Raw genomic sequence first — 22,603 nt, forward strand, 5'->3', positions numbered from 1 at the left:
TTGTATATATGTGAGTGAGTGGGCGGTCCACTATAATATGGACAACTTACCAGTGAAGAAACTTGACTTTTTCTCCATTGGCAGCTGTCAACTGCCTGTAGCTTCTCACCTAGGAGAAGGGTCTTGCGGGCACCCTACCCATTCAGGAGGGAATGTTAACTAGACAGGTCCTGTACAGGACTTGCCTAGGCAACTACAGCTGTTGAGAGTTCATGTGAGTGGGCGGTCCACTATAATATGGACAACTTACCAGTGAAGAAACTTGACTTTTTCTCCATTGGCAGCTGTCAACTGCCTGTAGCTTCTCACCTAGGAGAAGGGTCTTGCGGGCACCCTACCCATTCAGGAGGGAATGTTAACTAGACAGGTCCTGTACAGGACTTGCCTAGGCAACTACAGCTGTTGAGAGTTCATGAGTACAATTGCCTGTCATACTCAAGATGTGCTGTTCATCAGTTCTGACTTCTTACATTCTTTCTGCTCCCTCTTCCATGATATTCCCTGAGCCTTGGGGGCCTGGGGGTCAGGATGTGATTTAGATGTCCAATTTGTGTATGTGCACCCCATAGTATCTTACTAAATGAGAGACTTTTGGTCTTTTACAGTCCATTATTCAACAGCCCCATCCCTTGAAGTTCAATCTGATGACCATGTGACTTTTGTGCTATCCTTTAAACTTCAAATATTTGAGTTTTATTTGTTTTCTGGAAGATTGTATGAATATCTTTGTATATTTTCTGAAAAAATTCTGAAGCACAAATAAGGCAGCATAAGTGTAGTTTTGGTCTCACAGTGGGAACAAGAAGCTCACCCGGGGCCCTCCTCTCTACCAGTGAGCATTGTGAACTGGGGAAAGGTTCTGTTTGCTGCATGCTGCTGACAGAGGGCTCAGGCTTTAGTGGACCAATCTACGGTTTCCTTGGTTCTAACTTGTGTGTCACATCTTGATATGCAATATCTTAGAGAGGTGATAGTCACATTTCTTACCAAGGAGAAAACGTTAAAAAGAGATGCCGATTGATCACTGTTTGAAGGAAGGTAGTTGAAGGCTACTACTTTCTTTACTTCTGTGAGGGGAAATTTTCAGAGAGAGAGAGATATACACAAAGAATCGTGACTGTTTAGGTTGCTTAATAAATACTCTAGATGGAAATTTTTACCTCTTTTATTATAAAAACATAGTATATTAGCTAATTTCAAGGTGTTATCTCAACCTAAAGATTACTTGAACACAGGAAATAATAGGAAGAAATAACAGAGGAGTTAAAAAACTTTCCAGATACTTTTGAGTCATTTCACTTGAAAACACTTTATAATTTGACTATAATATCTACTTATACTCAAATTTAATGATATACATTTCAGAGATAGATGGTTCATTAATTCACTATCATTTTAGATTATGCACTACTGCTCTTTAAAGTCATCCATTTGGAACACTGAAATTTGATTAGAATATGTAATTTACTAGCATGCCTTGAATGGGCCAAGAAAGAAGTGACCTGGAAAAGACCGAGATTTCAAAACACACTTTACAACGCAATGTGGCTTATCCATGAAGCATATAAAGTCATAATCTGTAATCAGTGGGAACAGGTGGATCATGGAAACGCCAGTGGGATAATCCAAGGTGTGGCCTCAATTTGTTTTCTGCAGAGCTAGTTTTCTTCTAGAGATTAGTGCTGCCATTTAGCTAAACAAGCATGTATGGAGATACCATTCATTTCCAAAGTAGACACACTTTAAAAACCCTTCTATGTACAAGACAATTGTATATTGCCATTTAAACTGGAAACAAATAGTGATCTTCAGTTTAGTAAGGTTTTCAATTTTAAGAAACATTTACATAACCAAAAATTCACCGCCAAGAGTTAAACTTTTGGAAATGGTGTGTGTTTGTTTCATCTCCTCACCTAATGCCCACTTCTCAGCTTGCTTTGTTCTGTTTCTGTCTCTCCCAATTAGTGTCTGGCTCTTTCTAAGTCTCCCATTTATGGAGCCCTTTTGATTTGATTTGGACAGCAGTTGATGCAATTGAGTATTTACTGCTTTAGGGAATCCTCTTTTCCTCTGAGTTTTTGGGCACCAACTTTATCTACTTTTCTTCATCATTTCTGAGCAATTTAAATTGAATGTCTACTTATGTTAGGGTTTCTTTAGATTTTGAACAAGGTTTCCTTGTTTGTGTATTTTGGTTACTCACATTGGGTGATAGCACTACTCCATCCCGAGTCCCCAGATAACACTGATAAGCTGATTTTCAAATCCTCATCCCTGCTTGAGATCCCTCTCCTGAACTTTAGGGCAGTGCAGTGAACTCTCTATTGGGTAGTTTTACATTGACTATTCTGAGACACCTCAAATTCAGCAGGTTTGAAATAGAAAACTCCACTCCATTCTCTGTACAACAAAATTACTGCTGCTCCTGTGTTCTCTGGGAATGTACCTCCATGGACTGGTGCTTTGTCCTGGAGCCTTCCTCTTCCATATTCTCTACTCCCAGTCATGTAGGAAAATACTTGACATATCTCTGTTCTCCACATATTTCTATTCATGTTGTCTTTATGTTACAGGATTCTTTATCTGCATAGACTTCTATTATCTCTTTCATTGATTTCATTTAACTTCTATCTCTTCATTCTAATTATTTCATTTCCATCCAATCTCTTCTCCAAATTTCAAGATACTCCTACTATAATGCATATATAATCATGCTGTTTTTCTGATTAAAATGAAACTCCATCCAATTTCTTTTGAGATAAAGTTTTAGTATTAATACAATTTTATATGCCTGAGTAATTGGCCCCCATGCCTAACTATCTAGCCTTGCCTCTCATCTGTCCCATTTTACTTGAGATTCTGCCCTATTGAAACTCTTTCAGTCTCTCCAACACAGTACAGTTTGTAGAGGGGGTGGTTTTGTGTGCGTATGTGTGTGTGGGGTGTCTTTCTTTCCTTAGAGATAACCCTTGACCCCTGCAACTAGATAAATTAGGAAATTATTTCAACTTGCTTATCTACTATGGTAATAATTATATATAATTTCTCTGTGTCTAGAGTGGAAAGAGGCTGCATGCTCACCAGGGTACAAATATTGTACCTTTCGCTCACAACTTTATGCACCCATGCCTAACAATGTACTGACACAGTTTTCCAGTCCATGCTTGCTGGGTTACTAAATATAGACAGAGAATAAAACTCAGTATCTGAAAGAAGCAGTGGGTAGTTCACTGATACGTAATACCATGCTTATCTTTTTATGGAAATATTCATTGAAAATGGAATGGAGTGACTGGGGAGAAGGCTCAGCAGTTAAGAGCACTGGCTGTTCTTGCAGAAGACCTGGGTTAAAATTCCAGCACCCACATGGCAGCTAACAATGGTCCAAAACTCTAGTTCTAGGGAATCCAATGCCTTCTCCTGTCCTTCGAGGGCATTGCATGATATGGGTGTACTTGCATACATGCATGCAATACATGCATACACCTAAAATAAAAATAAAGCAAAAAACATTAAAAAAACCAAAACAAAACAAACAAAAAAACAAAAAGAAAATGTAATGGATGCTATATTAATGAATTTGGGGAGTGTAATGTACATACTTTTATATGCTTGCTTATTTATGAACCCTGTCCATATATTTAATGCAGATAGCTGTGCGTATACCAAATGGTAACATACAATTCTTGAATTAAATGTTTCAGATGGCTTTTATTTGACTAAGGGAAGAAATTAGATTCATTAAACCCTACTTTTCCTTTACCTGAATGCAGATAAAGATGGGGAGATGTTCAGTAGATAGTGGAGTGATGGGACTGGGGGAACCAGGGGTCGTGGGAAAGTTAAACAAAATGGAGTGTATATAAAGAAGCTACATGAGAACCTGTGCTCCCAGAACACAAATAAAAAGTACAGAATACACGTGATATGAAATAAGAAAGAGGAAATACCAGAAGCTAAAGGTTTTGATGGGATAGGGACAAGAGGGTGTGGGAGAAAGCGGGAGGGATTAAGTTAACCAAAACTAAGGATCTATAAAGAAGCTTTATGAAAACCCCACTAGGTTGTAAAGAAATTAAAATATAATTTAAGAAAGATTTAGAACAGATGTACCCCACATTAGTGAACAATATGACATAGGTTATTATTCTTCCTAGAAGACATAGGTTATTAAATGAAAATGTCCGTGTCATTGCTCTTGGTTGACTACCATAACTACATAACTACATTACATTCAGTAATACCCTATTACTGAACACACCATACACCTTTGTTGCAGGATACAGAGAAATCAACCTTGATCTGAACTTTACAACCTATATTAGTTACTTGTTTATTGCTGTGATAAAATACCATGACCAAAAGCAACTTATGGAAGAAAGAATTTATTTGGGCTTATGGTTCTAGGGAGTTAAGTGTCCATTATGGAGTGACGCATGGCAGCAAGTGGCAGTCACGGATGCAGAAGCAGGAACCTGGAGCTCACTTCTTCAACAACAAACATAAACAGAGAGACAAAACTGGATGTGGGATAGGCTATGAACCCTCAAAGTCACCTGCAGTGACAAACAGCATCAGTAACGAGCCCAGGTGTTCAAATAAGTGAGCCTATGAGGGACATTTCTCATTAAAACTACCAAACCATACCATCTTGATATACATGCTGATGTGATCTCCTCCTCCTGCTTTTCTTCCTTCTCCTCTTCCTCCTCCTCTTCCTCCTTTCATCCTTTTCCTTCTTTTCCTCTTCCTCCTCCTCATCTTTCTTATCTTCCTTCATCCTCTTCCTTGTCCTCCTCCTTCTCCTCTTCTTCTTCTTCTTCCTCCTCCTCATCTCCCCCCTCCTCCTTTATCCTCTTCCTTCTCCTCCTTCACCTTCTGAAAAAAAACTGTCTTATACAAGAAATGGTAGACAAATGATCAGCTTCATTCCTAATGCCACAGGGTACTTTGCACCCCAGAAAGAACACTGAGGAGGGAAACTGAATGTGCAGCATCTTTCCAGAAATCCAGAAAGTCAGTCCAAGGTTGGATGAGGGGTATTTTCAATCTCTTTTTCTGGAAGACATGGTCATTAGAAACACGGACCTTATCTTTCGTTACCATTAAGTCCAGGTCCTAACATTGTTGTATACTATAGTTTGTAAAATAAATATTTCTTAAACAAAGTTATAAACATGAAATTTGAGGCATTAGCTTTTAGGTGGGAATTGAGGTCATAGCAGGAGTAGATTAGAGGAGTGTGCAACTACAGCGAACAAGGGCAGAGAAGAAAGACTCAGCACCTCTGTGAAGTGCTTCATGATCTTCTTGGGAATAAAATTTGAGCCTTTTAACTGGATATTTCAGGTGAACAGATTCTGAAACTATTCCCATGCTGGAAAAATAAATCCTTCATTGTTTGTAATCTTTATCTACTTACAGCTAAATTAAATATATTTGTTCTAAATTATAGAAAAAAATCCTTTCTAAATATATAGATGTATGTGTGTGTATGTATAGTAGAATATTAGTGAAAGTATTTTAATGGATCTAAAGCTCAACTTTAAAGTTATAAAATTAAAGTAGAATAAATTGTCAAATAACAAATATTGACATTCATCTTTCAAAAATGGAAACAAAAACCATAAAGATTGATGATAAGTATTATTTTTAGTGCAGTAAATTACTGGAACAGCTAGTATAAACTTATTTTGATATTCAACAATCACAACAGAATTAATTTTAAAATGAGAAAAATTGGTTTGGCAGAAACAATTTGCTTAAATACTTGTAAAGGAATAAAGATTTGTGTAATTAATATCAGGAAATAAAATGAAACTATATAATTTATCAATGTTTTTGCTTTTAAGAAAACTTTAATGGCTTTAGGTTTCAGGTTCTTCATTTGCAGAGCAAGAAGAACAAAATAGCTATTTGAAAAGTGCATTTTAGCTTTTGCTTCCATTTTCTTAAAATCTGCATTATATTTGTTTATATAAATCTTACTAGAAGGTATCTGGAAATTTAAATAATTGACCACAAGAGGGAGAACTCTAATTCTAGATTAAAGCATTCAATGCAGTACAAAATAATCTGGAAGTATTTTGCTATGTGAAGTTGGCAATAGGCTATCATAGTCCTACTTGTCTGGAAAGCTGGAGGTTTTCTCCTATTAAGTGTAGATTAGTTGAAATGTGCTTGTGTTGCTAAATATAAAATAAAATTACTGAACATCAAAATGCGTTTGGGTCCTGTAGGACTCTCCTTTCCCAGGTCAGCAGGTTACTGCTCCTTCCTAGCTCATAGGTCTGCCCAACTCCTCTGAGGCTTCCCTCTCATTCAGTGCCAGATAAGTCTACTCCTTCTCACCCCCAAATGGCTGATCAAGGTCTTCCCAGACCTCACTTTCCCTCTCTGCCAGCTTGGTTTCTTCCATCCCACCCCATGGTGCTACCCATATCTTCTGAGACTTCTGTGTTACCATCATAGGCCCCCAAGCACATCTTGGGCTTGCTCTGCCCCCATCAGATAGGCTTTGCCCCCCTTCCCACTTGTAGGCATATCTTACTTTCTCTGAAGCACTGAGTAAGCATTACTCTATCACGTGATATAGGCATCCCCACTTCCCTGGGTGTCACCTCAAAATGTTGCCAGAATGCCCAACACCTCCAGGGTCTCCCATTTCTACCCCTTAGACTAGGCTTATTCCTCCCACTCCATATGCTGACTCCTTCTCCAGGATCTCACTTCCCAGTGCTCCTAAGTAGGCCCTGTCCCACCTGACCTCTATAGGCCTCCTGACTACATACCCAGCTTCCCACCATCTCTTGTCCTCAACTCACAGTTGACTGTAGATTACTCAAAGCAGAGAAACTAGACTTGTAACACCACATCAGAAGACAGCACAGCAAAGGACCAGCAAGTGGTGTAGTGGACCTTGGACAGTGCCTGTTCATATAGACAGTGGAAACTGTAGCCTTCAATACAAGTTCTACGGAAGAAAACATCTCAATCCTCCGACAATTTATTCCTCTCCTGAACATTGCACATGCTTCCAATGGAAGCAGAAGGGAGATTTGAACAAAAGGAAAAAAAATATGTAACTAACAAACTACTTCAGGAATATGCAAGTCTCAGCACAGAAATGAAAGTATCACAAAAATTCAAGACAACATGTTACTCCCCAAATTACTAATCTCATAGTGCTCAACCCCAATGAGAATAATCTGGAACATCTTCAACAAAAAGAATTAAGAAATGACCATAACTATGTTCAGACAAATCAAATACTGTGAATGTACCCCAAAAGAACCAAAGCAAAGAAATGAATGAAATATAGAAATCAATCTAAGATACTAAAAAAGAATTCAATGAAGTTATATAATTTCTGAAGAAAACCCAAACTGAAGTGATGCTCCTTTGGTTATAAGATTTATTCATTCATCTGTCATGAAAGAATTACAAAATGTTTTAGTAATGGTATTATTCTTGGGATAAGGAGAAATCCTCTTAGTGATATTTTAAGGAACGAATTTTATTTGAATGAATTCACTGTAGTCTGTGTACTAGAATGAATATATAGCTAAGTGAGTAATGGAATTTATTTCTAGTCACTTTGAGTTTATTTTATAATTATTTTCATAGTAGAGATTTCATGAATTCTTTAGTTAAATTTATAGTATCCTGAGTAAGAAATATCGTTTGGATATGTTCCATAACTTCCTACGAAGTTATTGTGATTCTTAATGACTTTTATTAGCTTAATGAATTAAATTTCTATCAGTATTTCAATATCAGGAAATATTACACACCCAGAAAAGATAAATGCTAGGAAATGTGATGGAGACCTGGTTTACCACTGTTTGGGTACCTGGCTAACTACAATGATCATTTCACAAATAGGTATTTACCCATGACATCAGTAAGAAGTGTAAATGAATGTATAATAAGTGATTAAAATTATGTCCATGCATATGTTATCATTACAGATCACAGCAAAATCATCTCAGATTTTTAAATTGAACAGGATAACAAGGGAGAGCCCACCTCCATTCACATTGTCAGCTGGACTAGCTTGTTCCCAGGGTTAACTGGAAGTCAGAATCAGGGATCACTCAAAGTTTTACTCAGTGTCTAGTGCTTGACTCCAGCTGGGAATTGGCTGGGCCCTGGCTGAGAACATGAGAACACCATCTGGAAATGTTCATGGCCCAATGCCTGACTTCTAAAGGCTTGCGTTGAAGTGAGCAAAGCAAGGCGCTTGACATTAACTCAGCCTTGGAAGTTGCCTGGCATCACTCCTGCTATACGATGCTGGTCAAAGCAGTCACAAATATCTGTCCGATTTCAAGGGAGGTAGGGGAATGTGAAGGTCACATTGTGAGAGGACTGAGTAGGATTGGATGTATTAGTGTAGGCATCTTTGGCAAACATAATGTGCCATAATTTCATATACATAGTGCTATTTAGTTTTTACTTACAAGCTATGCTTCCAGTCACTATTTAACTTCAATGTACAGTTTTTAAAAAAATATTTTATTTATTATTTTTATTTTATGTGTATGAGTGTATTGCCTGCATGTGGGTAAGTGCACCCATGCTGTGCAATGCCTTCGGAGGACAGAAGAGGCCATCGGATCCCCTGGAACTGGAGTTACAGACAGTTGTTAGCTGCCATGTGGGAGCTGGGATTCGAACCTGGGTTTTCTGCAAGAATAACCAGTGTTCTTAACCAATGAGCCATCTCTCCAGCCCCTTCAACGTATAGTTTTATTGAACTTTTGTGCATTTCCTACAATAAATCTTAATCATATGTAGATTAAGCCTGTCCTATCCGCAGCTCCCCATAGCCCCCCAAACTGGATTTCATGTATCCTGTTATATATATTAAGGCCTATCTGACCAAGCTTTTATATCCAGATGTCCTTTTGTGCAAGTTCATCCACTGGAGTACTTTTTGTAAACAAATTCACCCTCCTAAGAGATGCTATCTGATACAATAAACATGTTCGTTTCCTATAATCTTGCTTATGTAAAACAATTAAGAAATAAATTTTTAATTTTTGTTCTTTTTGTTTCTTTTAAAAAATTGTATTGTGCTTTTGTACATTTCATACAACAGTTCTTAGTCAAATTTTGACTCTTTTCCCCATATGGCCTCCCCCCACCAGACCTCATGCATTCTGCCATACGTGTTAAGGTCAAGCATTTGTACCCAGATGTCCTTCAGTGCAAGTTCAAGTTCATCCACTGGAGTCTAGTTAGCCTATCTAGAGAGCATAAGGGTCTACTCTCCTGCACTCAGTAGTAATCAGTCTCAGCAGTTCCCAGGATAGAGTCAGTCTGTCACCCGTTTCCATCACTCCACTCTGGGCCCTTGTCTGATTGAGTTGTCATGGGTTTGTACTCACTATGTGGCCCCAGCTGGCCTGGAACTTGCTTTGGAGACCAGGCTGGGCTTGATGTCACAGCGATGCAACTGTCTCTGGAGTGCTGGGATTAAAGGCATGCACCACCATGCCCAGATGAAATAAAATTTTAATCTGGGCAGGAATAATATCTGTGTACCATGCTGTATCTTGTAATACCTGCCAAATACCTGTCATATGGAAGAGTGTTCAATAAGCAATGCTGCATTAAAGAAATATAATGCTGCCTGGAATGGATTTTCTAATTTCTTCTAAAAACTTGTTGTGTTCTTTAGCTTTACAATGGCCTCAGTATTACTGATTATACAGACCAGAATATGGGTGCATTGGAACTGTTTTCAAAGGCTAGGTTTCATTTTCTCTAATGCAGGGATCCTGCAGTGTTTATTCCCTCACTTGTGCTCTTAGAGTTCTTCTTTCTACAGTACTGGTCTCATCAGACCATATCTTATCATGAGTCATATTGGAATCAATTTTATATGTACTTGCCTCTAACTTTAGTTTGCAGTTATCTCAGGGATTGGGCTGTTCTAAATAATCCATCTCTCCAAACACTGTTTTTTTTTTTTTTTTCCTGCAGGTGATAGAGGCTGTTTATTAACAGTTTAGAGAATGCATGAAAACCTGAATTGTGTCTCTCTCCTTTCATCCATAGTTTTTGTTTAAAAATGTCATTCCAGAAAAATGTTGGAACTTAAGAATTTATTGGACCCATTCACTTTACAACAATACATTGAACTTTATACCAAAACAAGCAAATGCATTTTTATGTCTGTTTCTACGTGCTCCGTAAAGATTAACGTACTACCTGTGTGCATATTACAATGTCCTATTCCTTTTCTTTTTAAAGAGTAACCTCAAAAATATACCCTTTTTTAAAAGTAGTACAAATTCTTGTAGAGATCTACCCACATCATTGGTCTCCATCCTAGAAATGGGAAGGAGCAGGCCACACTATATCAGAGTGCAAGGTGACATGTATGGGCTTGTTATACATGCTTAAGAATGTTGCTGCATCCATGAATTCTTCAGCATTGCATAAATACTTTATAATTTGTTCCGGGAGGAGGAGGTCAGGTGCAACTTGGTGCAAGTTATCACCTGGCTCTTTAGTGCCCACTTTCACAGTCTTAAAAAGGTGGAGTGCCAGTCTATGCGTCAGGGTGAGGAACTCTGTTGTAACTTCTGCTAGGGACTGTGATTGTGTCACATCATCCAGATACATAACTGGCACGTTAATCACAGAAACATGCCATTGCATAAAGAGCCTTGTGGGAATGTTATGAGAAATAACTATTATTTTCATGTTTTGGATCATAAATTCTGTTTCATCCTTTTCATGGACAACATAATCTAAAAGAATCCGGAAAAGCGTACCATTGGAGGTCTCAAGGATATGCAGAAAGGAAGTGGGGTATATGAGCAGCAAGCCTGTCACTGCTTCTCCAAGGTGATGCTTCAGAATTAACTGAAACAGCTGTTCATAGTATTCAGTAATTTCCTTTTTCTCCACATTTGCTTGTATGTACCCCACTAGAAACATCCTGTGGAGGGGGAATTTCTTTAGCTGTAGTCTTTGTTTCTCTTCCTGAAGATGCAAATAATTGGTACGAGGAACTTTGGGCATCAGAGGAGAATCCATCTGAAGATGTTTTTTGCTGCCCTTCTGATTATGGATTAGGAAAGACATGACGAAGCTTCCTTATTTTTCTAGATTATTCCAAGTCTCATTGATGGTGAACTATTTCTTCTGACAAAAAAAGGAGTTAAAGATTTGTTGAGTGTTAGTAAATATCAAAGTATCTTCTCAGTTCAGCCAATAAATAGTGTCTTTGAAAAGGAAGAAAAAGTCAAACCAAGACTTGAAGTAAGATATTGTTGTTAAGTTTACAATGAGATAATTAGTGTATGTTAGGAGAAAAAACCCTCTCCAAATGAATTTATGAATGCATATCATACTTTTTCAAGTTTTGGTTTTAATTTTTCTATGCTAAGTAATTTGTCCAAAATTTAAAGTTAACAGTTCTGTACAGTTAATAAATCTAGGGTACTCTATGCTGTTATTAGCTTCTTTAACCTTTATTTGGGACACTAAAAAGTAATAGCTCTGTTTTAGTAAGAGTAAACTTTTCAGGAAACAAGTTTTGATTATTTGGGTTTATTTTCTCCTTTCAAAAATCTCTGTTCCTGTTATATTCAAGTTTAAATAGGAATAGGTCACATTTTCACTTAGTCTCACAGCCTAGTCCCAATCCCAGACCTCCTTAGCATCTCTTTCTTTTGTGCTGTGTCATTTACCTGTCTTTGAGGTCCTAGCTTGTCCTCCATCCTGCTTCCAACTGCCAGTGCGCTGATCTCTCAACTGCCCTGTCCTGGGTTCTGATTCCAGAAGGCGTTAACAGAGTCAGAATGTCAGGGGCATTAAAGAGCTGGAGTACCCACTATTCCTAGCTCTAAATTAGTAAGGGTCCTAACCAACACTTAACAACACTGTGGAGAAAGTGAGGCTTTCTCTTCCTGAATGATATTTTGTTAGCAACGCACATTTATCAACAAGAGAGTTGGCAGATCTGGGCATCTTTTATATTTTAGTATCTAAAAACTATGGCGTAGAACTAGTTCCTATGTTGCAACCACACACTATTTAAAGTCTGTAAAAACACATATCTGAATCTATGTAATAAAGCATCTGTTATGAGAATGTTTTATAATACCATTTGGGCTATTTAATTTAATGTGAATTTGAGTTACTCTTTAAAATGGAAACTAATGTCACCTTTTAACATTAGACTCACGTTAGCTCTAAACAATAAATTTAATGTGGCAAGGTTAGAAAACACTTTTATTTAATTAAAAAATGAACCTTAGAGAACTTTTTTCTCCTAAGGTTTTCACTATTCAAAGTAATGATCTGATTTTAATAATATACAGTGATAAATTATTCCAGAAAATGAAGCCTGAGAGGTGATTTAGCAGTTCTTTAATTGTGTGATATGTAATAATTGACTGCAATCCCTCAGTGATGCACTGTATCACTCACTGAAGTGACACACTCTCCCCTGATGTACATTTTGTCATCGCCTCATCTAGGGGCTATTAGACTCTTTGCTGCTTTGGGGAATATAATAATGTCTACCACATCCTTCTACAGCCCTCTTTCCCCCTAGTTCCTATGAAATTGTGCCTCCCAGAATTTCGTACCAAAACTCTTTCAGTGGCCTAGCCCAGTAACTTTTACCACTGAGTTCTGGGCAGTGCTGAACCCGTGACATACAGATTTCTTACTCTGTTACCTTGGTGTTCTCTGTATTCTCTTTTGTGAGGGCAGGGGGTGGTCCTAAATGCTATTCCTATATCCAGACTGCATAACTGACACGATTCATTGGTCACAGAGCTTTCCCAATGAGCTCATTTGTGGACTGGGATTCTTCTCAGTCAAATACCCAAGGCAAGCAGTACTAGCTGATTGGGATTGACCAAGAAGAAAAGAAATCTGAGCCCATTCCAGAATTTTCTCTTCACAGAAGACTGTTAAATTATTACCTCCAGTAAATTATTTACAACTCTTCTTTCCTTAGCTATAGCTTTCCATTCAAATTTTAGATACCAAGCCTGTAAATATTATTTTAGTTAATAAGCCCATTTCCTTTACTAATATCTGGATTAAATTTCACTCTCTTAGTGTCCAGGTCAAAACTCTGCATTTTGCCTTTTCATATTTTTTTAAAAGTTAATCTCCACTTCTGTTCTTTTACCTAAAACATACAATTTCGCCAGGTGTAGGTAGTGGCACACACCTTTAATCCCAGCACTTGGGAGGCAGAAGAGGCAAATCTCTGTGAGTTCCAGGTCAGCCTGGTCTGTATAGCGAGTTCCAGGCCAGTAGGGGCTAGAGGGAGACCCTGTCTTAAAGACAAAAACAACAACAACAACCATACAATTTTCTATGACCTTCTTTATAGTTCTAGCTTTTTTATTTGGAGAGTAACTGTTTTCTATCCCCTACCATTTCTTTATATTTCTCCACTCCAAAAATTTGCCTTAGAGCATGTCTTAGAGTAAGCCTGTATGATAATTCACAGACTTATTCTTGTATATTTGTAATTGTTTTTCAGGGTCTTTTCCACTATTCTCTAGTGAGTGCTAGAAACAGGAGATCTACTTTACTGGGTACAGAATGTTATCTTGCATTTAGTACCAGTCTCCAATGATGGATTAAACTGTAGAGAACATGGAGACATGTTAAAAAAAAGTGTTTGTTAGGTAACACTGATATGCTCAAAATCATTAGAAATGCAGTGGATTGTTGTTACTAAGGAACCCTTTCTGAATGTGTAAACTCAAGCTAACCTTTCATATATAGATAAGATTCGTTTTCATCAGGCTATTCTTTGTTTAATCACAATTTCCTTCCAAACTTAGTGAAGGACTAGCTTTGAAAATAAGGCCAACTATAGGATGCATTATTTTACTTCAACTTTCTGTTGACTTCATGCATATATTATTCCTGTCTATAGCTTTATTTCCAGAAAGAGCAAATGAGAATAGATAATCTACACATGGGCTTTGAACAAGATTTTAATTTACTTGACATATGGCCAGGGCCTCCTTGGTTCCCCAAATCTTGTAATAAGAAAAACTGTTCTATTTGTTCTCGTCCTCACTCCTGTTGCTGCTTTCTGTTCATAAACTCTGTTGTACCGTGCTGCTTCTGCCATATTGCTTCCTTGAGTTTCTATTTCCATTAGTACCACAGCCTGATGCCCGCCCCCCAAGCCATATCACCCTTCCCTGATCAGTGCAATATCTCCCTGGGTCTATATGCCTTTCTAATTCATGCTCTTATTAAAAAGGGGGTTCAATATTGGTCTCCTCCCCCTCAGTGTGTGATTTTTTTAATTTATTTTGATTTTGTTTCCAATGTAAGCTTGACAGAAAAAAATTACCATTATAAATATACAAATGATATAATATGTCAACTAAGCCAGTCACTTTTCAAAATATGGTAATTCTTTAAAAAGCCTAATTGGTGTTAAAATTAAAGCATAAATTATTATTTCTATAACATAAAAACCATCTGAATATGACAACTTTGTGAGACTCAATTTAATATACTCAGAAACAATGTTTTTTTTTTACTACCCCAGGTAGTTTGTCCTAGAGTCTATTTCCCCAATGTATTTTTCTTTCCTTGAATGTTTACTTGTTAGATTGCCCCCCCCCCCCGTTTTTAGTTTTATTGCCTTGTGACTAGCTTGTTTTCTTGCCTTTCACCAGTCACACTGTGAAGCATCACAACCGAAGCTCTGACCAGACAGGATAGAAACAGCATGCAGTTTGGACAGTTCCTGATTAGTTGACATGCACAATTACAGTTGCACACTTCTGCTTTGATAGACACCCATGATTTTTGCTCCCAGGTACCACAGTCCTTGTGCTCCATCTGTTAAGGGCCATTTATTTGCCCTTGGTGACCTGAACAGACATCTCTTATGTATCGAAGTGGATCAAGGAGCATTCATATTATTTAATCCAGAGTGATCCATTAAGAATAGCTGTCCAAATTGAAGTTCTAACCATTTCTAAGTGAATAGTAACTTGCAGGGTTAATCCCTTTTCAATTAGTCTACTTGCACTCTGCTAGTTCATATCAACATATTTCACATAAAAACACGTTATTGTAACACATGCCAAAAAGTCCATGTTACCATTTCTTACATACCTCATACTCTGCTTTTCTTCTCCAGAATGAAATGTTTTTGAATAAACTCTCAATGTTCTCTTGTCATTGTCAGCCACATAGGATCGAGAGAGAAGATTAAATATCATTTAAAGGTATGCAGTGATACTTTTGCACATACTAATTTAATATTCAAAATAATCCTATAAGGTGACAGAACTTTCCCCATCATTTATAGAGGAGGTTGCTAAACAAGGGGTAACATTCTTTGGTCATTCAGATCTGTGCTCATGAGCTTCCCTGTGATGCTTACCTAAAGTAAAAGGGAGGCAAATTATCCCTCCCCAATCCAAGACCACAAGACTGCTCATCCATCATCTGTGGCATGATCATTTTCCTGGAAACAGAGTATAGCTTGTGTTTCGTATGAAATAAATGCAAGGGAAAACTCTTACATCATACCTGTGATTCAACAAAATAATTCTACTCTCATTAACTACTCATTTATGTCAAATTTGACACCACTGGTGTGCTAGGTTATAGTATAAGCACTGTAAAATGCAAACCTGGAAAATAATGGTTTTTAATTTCCAGCAGATGAGATTATAGTATTGTGATGAACTGTTTATGAGTCAGATATTCTGGAAAAGGGCATGCATGTAGAAGATGATGTCCACTGCTTTAGAAATATCAACATAGATGGGGCAGTTGAATTTTCTTAGTGATAGAGGTCTCATTTGAGCAAGGCCTTCAGAGAACAGAGTTAAGGAGGGGCTTTGAGGATGTTTTTTGAATTTATGTCTTTAGAATGTGCAGTTGTGAATTACTGGACTTGACACTGAGTCACTTTAATCTTTCATCTGTGCTTTGAGAATAGAGGAACAAAAGACCCTTTCCTTTAATTTCATCTCTGTTTCAACACACTTAAATCACCAGTCTAAGAGAATAAATAGCCTAAATAAATAGTTAGCATTATTTAGAGACTTCCACTAACAGCTCATAGTCTTTTAAGACTACTACATAGACAAAATACCTTCGATTTCATGGAGCACACCAGAATGAAATCTGTTACCAAATCACCACAGGGTTGAAGATGTATAAAGAATAAATGTTAGATTATTTCTTTAGCACTTATCTTTTTTTACCCAAAGCAGTAGGAAACATTTTTATCAGTAGTTATTTGTCTAAGACAGCACTGGAATACTTGTTAAAATAAAATATTTAATACATGTCTGCTGTTTATATAAATTCTGGGCCAAACACTGGATATTCTTTGAATCAGATCTTGTATTTGCCCATGAAAATTTTAATTAGTTAGTGGATCTGAAACCCCATGACTATCCTCAGCATGAAAGTGAAATATCATAGTAAATCACATAAATTACAACTGCTGAGATCATAGAATGCTGGAATCATTAAACCTGCCTGAAAAGAAAAGCATTTAGGTAAGTATAAATATTACATGTGACATAGGTAGGGGTGATGCAGATCAGGGAATGTAGAAGGCAGACTTGTGAACATGAACTGTAAGAGCAAAGGACACATAGTGAGAATTATAAATGAGGTAATTCATTAAGAAAATGGGAGTAGTCTGTTATGGCTGTGGTGGTAATTCTTAGGATCTTCAGGCTTGTTTAATGTCAGAATCCCAGTCTCTGGCACTAAAATGTCTGAATTACTATGTTTAAAGTGAGGCTCATGCTATTGTTTGGACCTGGAATATCTTGGTTCCCATGTGGTCCACAGGCTGGTGTTAAGGGAAGGTGATGGAATCTTTAAGATACAGGGACCACTGGTTGTTGAAGGCATGCCCTTGAATGGGATAATGGCACCATGGCTCTCCCTTTACCTCACTCTTTGCTTCCTGGTTTCCCTGAAGTGAGTGACTTCTTTATCATGTGTTCCAAATCCCAAGAGTGCTACTCTGCTGTATGCCCAAGGCAACTTGGCCAAATAACCACAGACCAAATATTGCAAAACTAGGAGCCAAAATGAACCTCTTCTCTATGAGTTGAATGCTTTGGGTAAATTCGTGCTCTAACACAAAGTGGAATAGAACAGCCTGGGAATTTGTATTTTTGTCCAATATTCCCCCAGTCTTTATATCAATTTCACTTTAAGGAAAAAGAAGCTAACTACCAGTGACTTAAACCTTGGCTGCCTCTTAATCATATGGTAGAAACACTTTTTTAAAAACCCAGTTCTTGGTCTTAGTAAATCTGGAGTGGAACTCCAAGACACCTACATATTGAGGCCTCTCCAAGTGGTTCTAAATACATCTAGGAGGTGAGTTGTTGGTCTCAGCTACAGGGTGAGTGGAAGTGGGAGAGGGGATTTTAATTATATTTTCTCATTCTTCATAAACTTTGTGCTCTGGGATTTTTGTGTATTAATAAGCTTTAATAAAAATTTCAAAAACTTTCTAATGTAAAGAGGGTTGTTACAGGAAATAAGAAAATGTTTGGAAAATGAACACATGTATTAATTACATAATAATACTGTTTTGCTGAACTAATTTTTGAAAAGTATTTTAAAAGCCTGAGAAAATAGTTATTCTCTAAAACAAATAATATAAGAAATTAAATAAGTGTGTTATCACAACTTTATTTTTAAAAAGCATAGAAACTGGAGTAGAAGGAAATCTACACAAATGTTAACATTAGTAGAATTTGTGACTATTTACTTTGACTTTTGTAAACTTTCTAAATGTTTATAGTCTATTTAGGAAAAAAATACCCAAAATGTGTCTGTCACAAAAGCATGAAGATCTAGGTTCAGATCGCTAGCAACCATTAAAAAACTAAGCATAGTCATGCACATTTGTAGCCCTAGCTCAAGGAAGGTAAAGACAAACAAATATCTAGAGGTTGCTGGACAGCCAGTCTAGCCAATCAGTGAGCGCTGGGTTTAGTGAGATAAGGTAGAGAGGAAGACACAGTATAAACTCCTGGCTTCCACATGCATCAACTGCATGAGCACACATGTGTACACACATACTACACATGCCCACATGCACACATAATAATAAAAGCATTGCATAGGGGTGGTAAAAGATTATAGATATGTTGCCTCATTTGTGGTTCTAAGATAGTCTAGCTTTAGAGACATTTAATGAAAATAGCCTCTAAAATGATGGACCATGGATCAGATTGAATTAGGAGGAACATTGCTTAGGAAGTCTGAGCCTCCTGACTAAGACAAAAGATAGGAAGAAATAGAGATGGGAGATAAAAGTTACCAAAACACAGGGCAGGTATCTCAGTCTATAACATTTTTTTCATTATAGAACAGATGTATCTGTAAAGAATTTAACCCAGTTGGACATTTGGATTCTGAGCTAAGGCGTGAAGACTGAGCAAGATAGGTAGGCATCATCCAGGCAGACTAATGTGGTCAGGTGAAGGAGGGTGATGAGGTTCATGAGGACTTAGAGCTGACTCTGGATTGAATGTCATCCATAGGAATAGACTGTTAAATAATATAGACGGAATAGCTGGCAAGGTGGCTCAGTGAATAAGAGTGCTCTGTGTGAGCATGAGGACCTGAGTTTGAAACAAAAGCATCCACGTTTTAAAAGAAACCTATGCATGTTTGTATGACACCTGTGTGTGTTTGTGTGTGTGTGTGTGTGTGTGTGTGTGTCTGGGGATGGGGATGGGGATGGGGATATAGAGATGGGTGGATCCTGAGAGCTCACTTGCCAGTCACCCTAGCCAAAATAACAAGCTTCCAGTTCAGTGAGAGAACCTGTCTTAAAAGAATAGGCAGACAACAACAGAGAAAGATAGCCAATGTCATTGTCCTCTGGACTCAGTATGCACATGCATGGGTGTGTGCAAGTGTATATATCCACATACATGCGACACACAACACCTATACTACATACACACAAAAAATACAGATGACAAATGAAGGACAGGAGAAAGGACATATTTAGGAAGAAAAGTATTTTTTGCATATTGTGTTGGAGTTACCATGGAAGTATTTAGGTGGAAATGAAGTTGAGAGTCTGGGGAATTAGGGAATGTGATAAAAACTTGACAGTCCTCAGCACTGACAAAAGAAATGAGAAAATGGGTAGCTGTGGGCCATGAGAATCATAAGGAGAGAAGGTGGTGAAATGCTTCTGTGGAACATGTCAACTCTGGGAGCAGGCAAATAGGAAGCAGAGAAAGAAGACAGTTAATGAAAGATAGATGGAGAATTAAAACAGGTTCTGAAGGTCAATATGGAAGAGATGCTTCAAGTGGATGGTTATTCTAAAATTCTAAGGGATAGGACTAACATTTAGGGTTCAGGATGATCTTTAGATGTTATCACTTTCACGTTTCCTAAGGCACTTAAAAACGAGATTCAATAAAATGCCTCATATGAGCCAAAAATAGTTACGTGAATCAGTATAGAATAAATGTTCATAGAGTAGGCACTTCTGCCAAACATTTGCCAGCAAGAAGCATGCAAGCATTCTGATGGCAAATTGTAGAGGAGGAAGATTATAGGGTAATCATGTAATAGAGATCCTAGCCATTGCTATACTGAAAATACGCCTTCAATTCCCCCCTCAACTGCTATTGTGTCTAGATGAAAAGGTGGAGCCTGAAAATAGAGTACTGTATTATATGCTTTGAAAATATTTTAAGATCACAACCTCTACAGATACCTTGGAGATTACAAATAACATTAAACTCTGAATTATGTCTACTTTTCCCGTATTACCCAGTTTGGCTTCTGATTCTGTGGCAAAAGGAAGAGCTCTAAAAACATCGTTGATCCACATTGTATCAGATGACCTAAACACAGCCAACTTAATTTTCTTTCCCAATGATTTAAAATCTTTGAGAGGCAGTGGAGTTGATCTACAAATATGACTACAATTGGGTAATATCTCTGCGACTCTAATATGAAATTATCTACTCTGCATATCATCTCTTATAGTAAAAAGTATCATCAATAAGTGAATGCCTATTTTAGAGCTTCCTTCTGGCTTGACTTTGATTAACTGTTGCATGGAATGGAAAAAAATTGATATACTTGCAAATCCCGTTGGAAGGAAACAACGCTAACACAGAACATATTTCTTTTCTGTTAAGGGAAACATGACACAAAGAAGCTGTGTGACATTGCATCTCTCAATATGTTTACCTTACGACAAAGTTAACAAATACACACATATATGCAATTATGCAATAGGGAGTGCTATTCTTACTAGAGGACATTTCAACATATATGATAGATGTTTTGGTGACAACAAGGTGTCAGAGCTATTTTGAGATCAGTTATAGAAAGATGAATCTTGTAGTGCTCAATAGAGACCCATTAAATATTTTTAAGAGAAGTAATATAATTGGGATCTGTGTTTAATGGTGGCTAGCTTATTAACTATATTTGGAATATTTGGCAAGGCAGAAATGCCATAGAATTGCCTACCCAAGTATTACTGTATTTCAAGCATGTAATGAAAGTATTGGTTGGAATTTAGAACTTTTAAAAGTATTTGTTTAGGGCTGGAGAAATGGCTCAGTGGTTAAGAACTCTGGTTGTTCTTTCAGAAGACCTGGGTTCGAATCCCAGCACCACATGGCAGCTGACAACTGACTGTAACTCCAGTTCCAGGGGATCCGACAATCTCTTTTGTCTTTCACGGGCATTGTATGACACGGGTGCACTTACTACATGTAGGCAATACACGCATACATATATAATACAATTTTAAAAAGTATTTGTTTAAAAACAAGAGTAAAGTCAATTAAAATCCAGGTAACTAGAATGATAGTAAAAAGATGTGAAATATTTTTATAAATTGCCTGTGTCCTAGGTACCTATACAGTTTTCCTTAATTTATTCAAGAAATTCTTTGTTTGCCTGAAACTGTTCTGGCCCAAATCAATTTAAAAGTCACATTTCTATTCTAGTTCAGGACAACATCATGCATTTTCAGAAATTATAACTACAAACTTAACAACTATGGATATTTGAGAACTTAGTGAAATAGTAAATCACACTCCATAACATATGTACCTAAAGGTACAATTACTTTTTGTGCTATATATTATGTGAAAATATAGTATAGTAATAAGACAGGACAAGGGATGGACAGTGACTGTTTTGTTCCTGAGTGCAGGTCTCCACAGGACATGAGCACCTTCACAGTGGAAAAGGAGGCATCGGTGCTGACCCTGGCTGAGGATGCATGAATACTTGTGTTGTGCATGCCTCATTTTTCATTCTAATTTTTTGTATCAATAAACAATTCACCTCTCAGCTATACAGAGGGCACATTTGGCCTCATGGAAAACTCTTCAATATGAGCATCTGTTCCAGGGGTTTCTAGGCAAAGTGATTTTGGTCACTGTGTCTTTGTATTCAAAAATATAGATGATCAATTTTTGCTTCGTTTCAACATGGGAGATTTATATTTTTACTTATTTTTTTTAAAAATATTATTTATTTAATTTTTGTGGATTTTATATAATACATCTGAATTATATTTAGCACCTCTTCCATATCTGAATCCCCCCCATAGCCTACCCACAGGACTTCATGTATTTTGTCATATATGTTAAGGCCTATTAAGTCAATTTTGTGTGTCCAGATGTTCCTCAGTGTAAGTTCATCCACTGGAGCCTGTTCAATCTGTCTAGCATCACTCCCTTAAAGAAGATCAACTCTCACTTACACAGCAGTGATCAGCTGCCAATAGTTCCTTGCCAAAGTTGTGGCCTCCTGTCCATTTTCCCAGTTCTGTGCTGGTTTTTGTCTGAGTTTGCATGAGTTTGCATGCTGTCATCATTGCTGTAAGTTCACATGTGCAAGGTTTCAGGAGCCTGCAAGAATGTTTCCTTATGATGCGCCTCCTCCCCTGAATCCTGCAATCTTTCTGTCCTCTTATGCAATGACTCCTGAACCCTAGGTGGGTGAAGCTTAATATAGGAGCCCTGTCTAGGGACCCACACTCTGCAGTCTCTTATTTCCTACACTTTGGCCAGTTGTGGCCTTTTGTGTTCATCACCCTCTGTTGCATAAGGAAGCTTACTGATGAGAGATGAGAGATGCATTACTATTCTCTCTACCCCTTTTTCCACTATGTTCCATGAGCTTTAAGTGTAAAGGTTCCGTGTGTCACTCAGGGTTGGGCATCTCACAGACACTCTCTGTGTGTGACCAGTTGTGGAATTCTGTACTTGTCTATGTCTGTTGCAAAAGAACCTTCTTCGATGAGTGGTGACTGGCATACTTCTCTGTAAATACAAGGATTCACATTTAGCACATAATAAGAAATTACATTTGTCTAGAGATGTAAGAGACTTAGGGTTTTTTCTAAAATCTATAACTTATCCAGCCGTGTGTATTTGGCTATATTTACACTGCCACACATGAGTTCCCTCCCACTGAGTGGGCTTTAAGTCCAATTAGCTGTTGATTACCCCCCCCAAGATAAAAGTGCCACTACTGCACCAATGTTGTTTGCTGTGCTGACAAGGACTAAGTTTTTATTAAGTAACTGAAGAGCTTT

General features: G+C 37.5%; 2 protein-coding genes across 2 annotated transcripts in view; one reads left to right on the top strand and one right to left on the bottom strand.

Annotated features, from left to right (window-relative positions):
- Positions 1-22,603, top strand: part of Znf804b (zinc finger protein 804B) — a 617,567-nt gene that overhangs the window by 22,846 nt on the left and 572,118 nt on the right. The gene's annotated exons all lie outside the window — the stretch shown is intronic.
- Tex47 (testis expressed 47) lies at positions 10,339-11,100 on the bottom strand. Its single transcript, XM_008822580.1, has one exon. The coding sequence runs from the start codon at positions 11,098-11,100 to the stop codon at positions 10,339-10,341; it is 762 nt and encodes a 253-aa protein (XP_008820802.1).

This window comes from Nannospalax galili, unplaced genomic scaffold, assembly GCF_000622305.1.
Source record: "Nannospalax galili isolate Female #2095 unplaced genomic scaffold, S.galili_v1.0 scaffold85, whole genome shotgun sequence".
NCBI lineage: Eukaryota > Metazoa > Chordata > Mammalia > Rodentia > Spalacidae > Nannospalax > Nannospalax galili.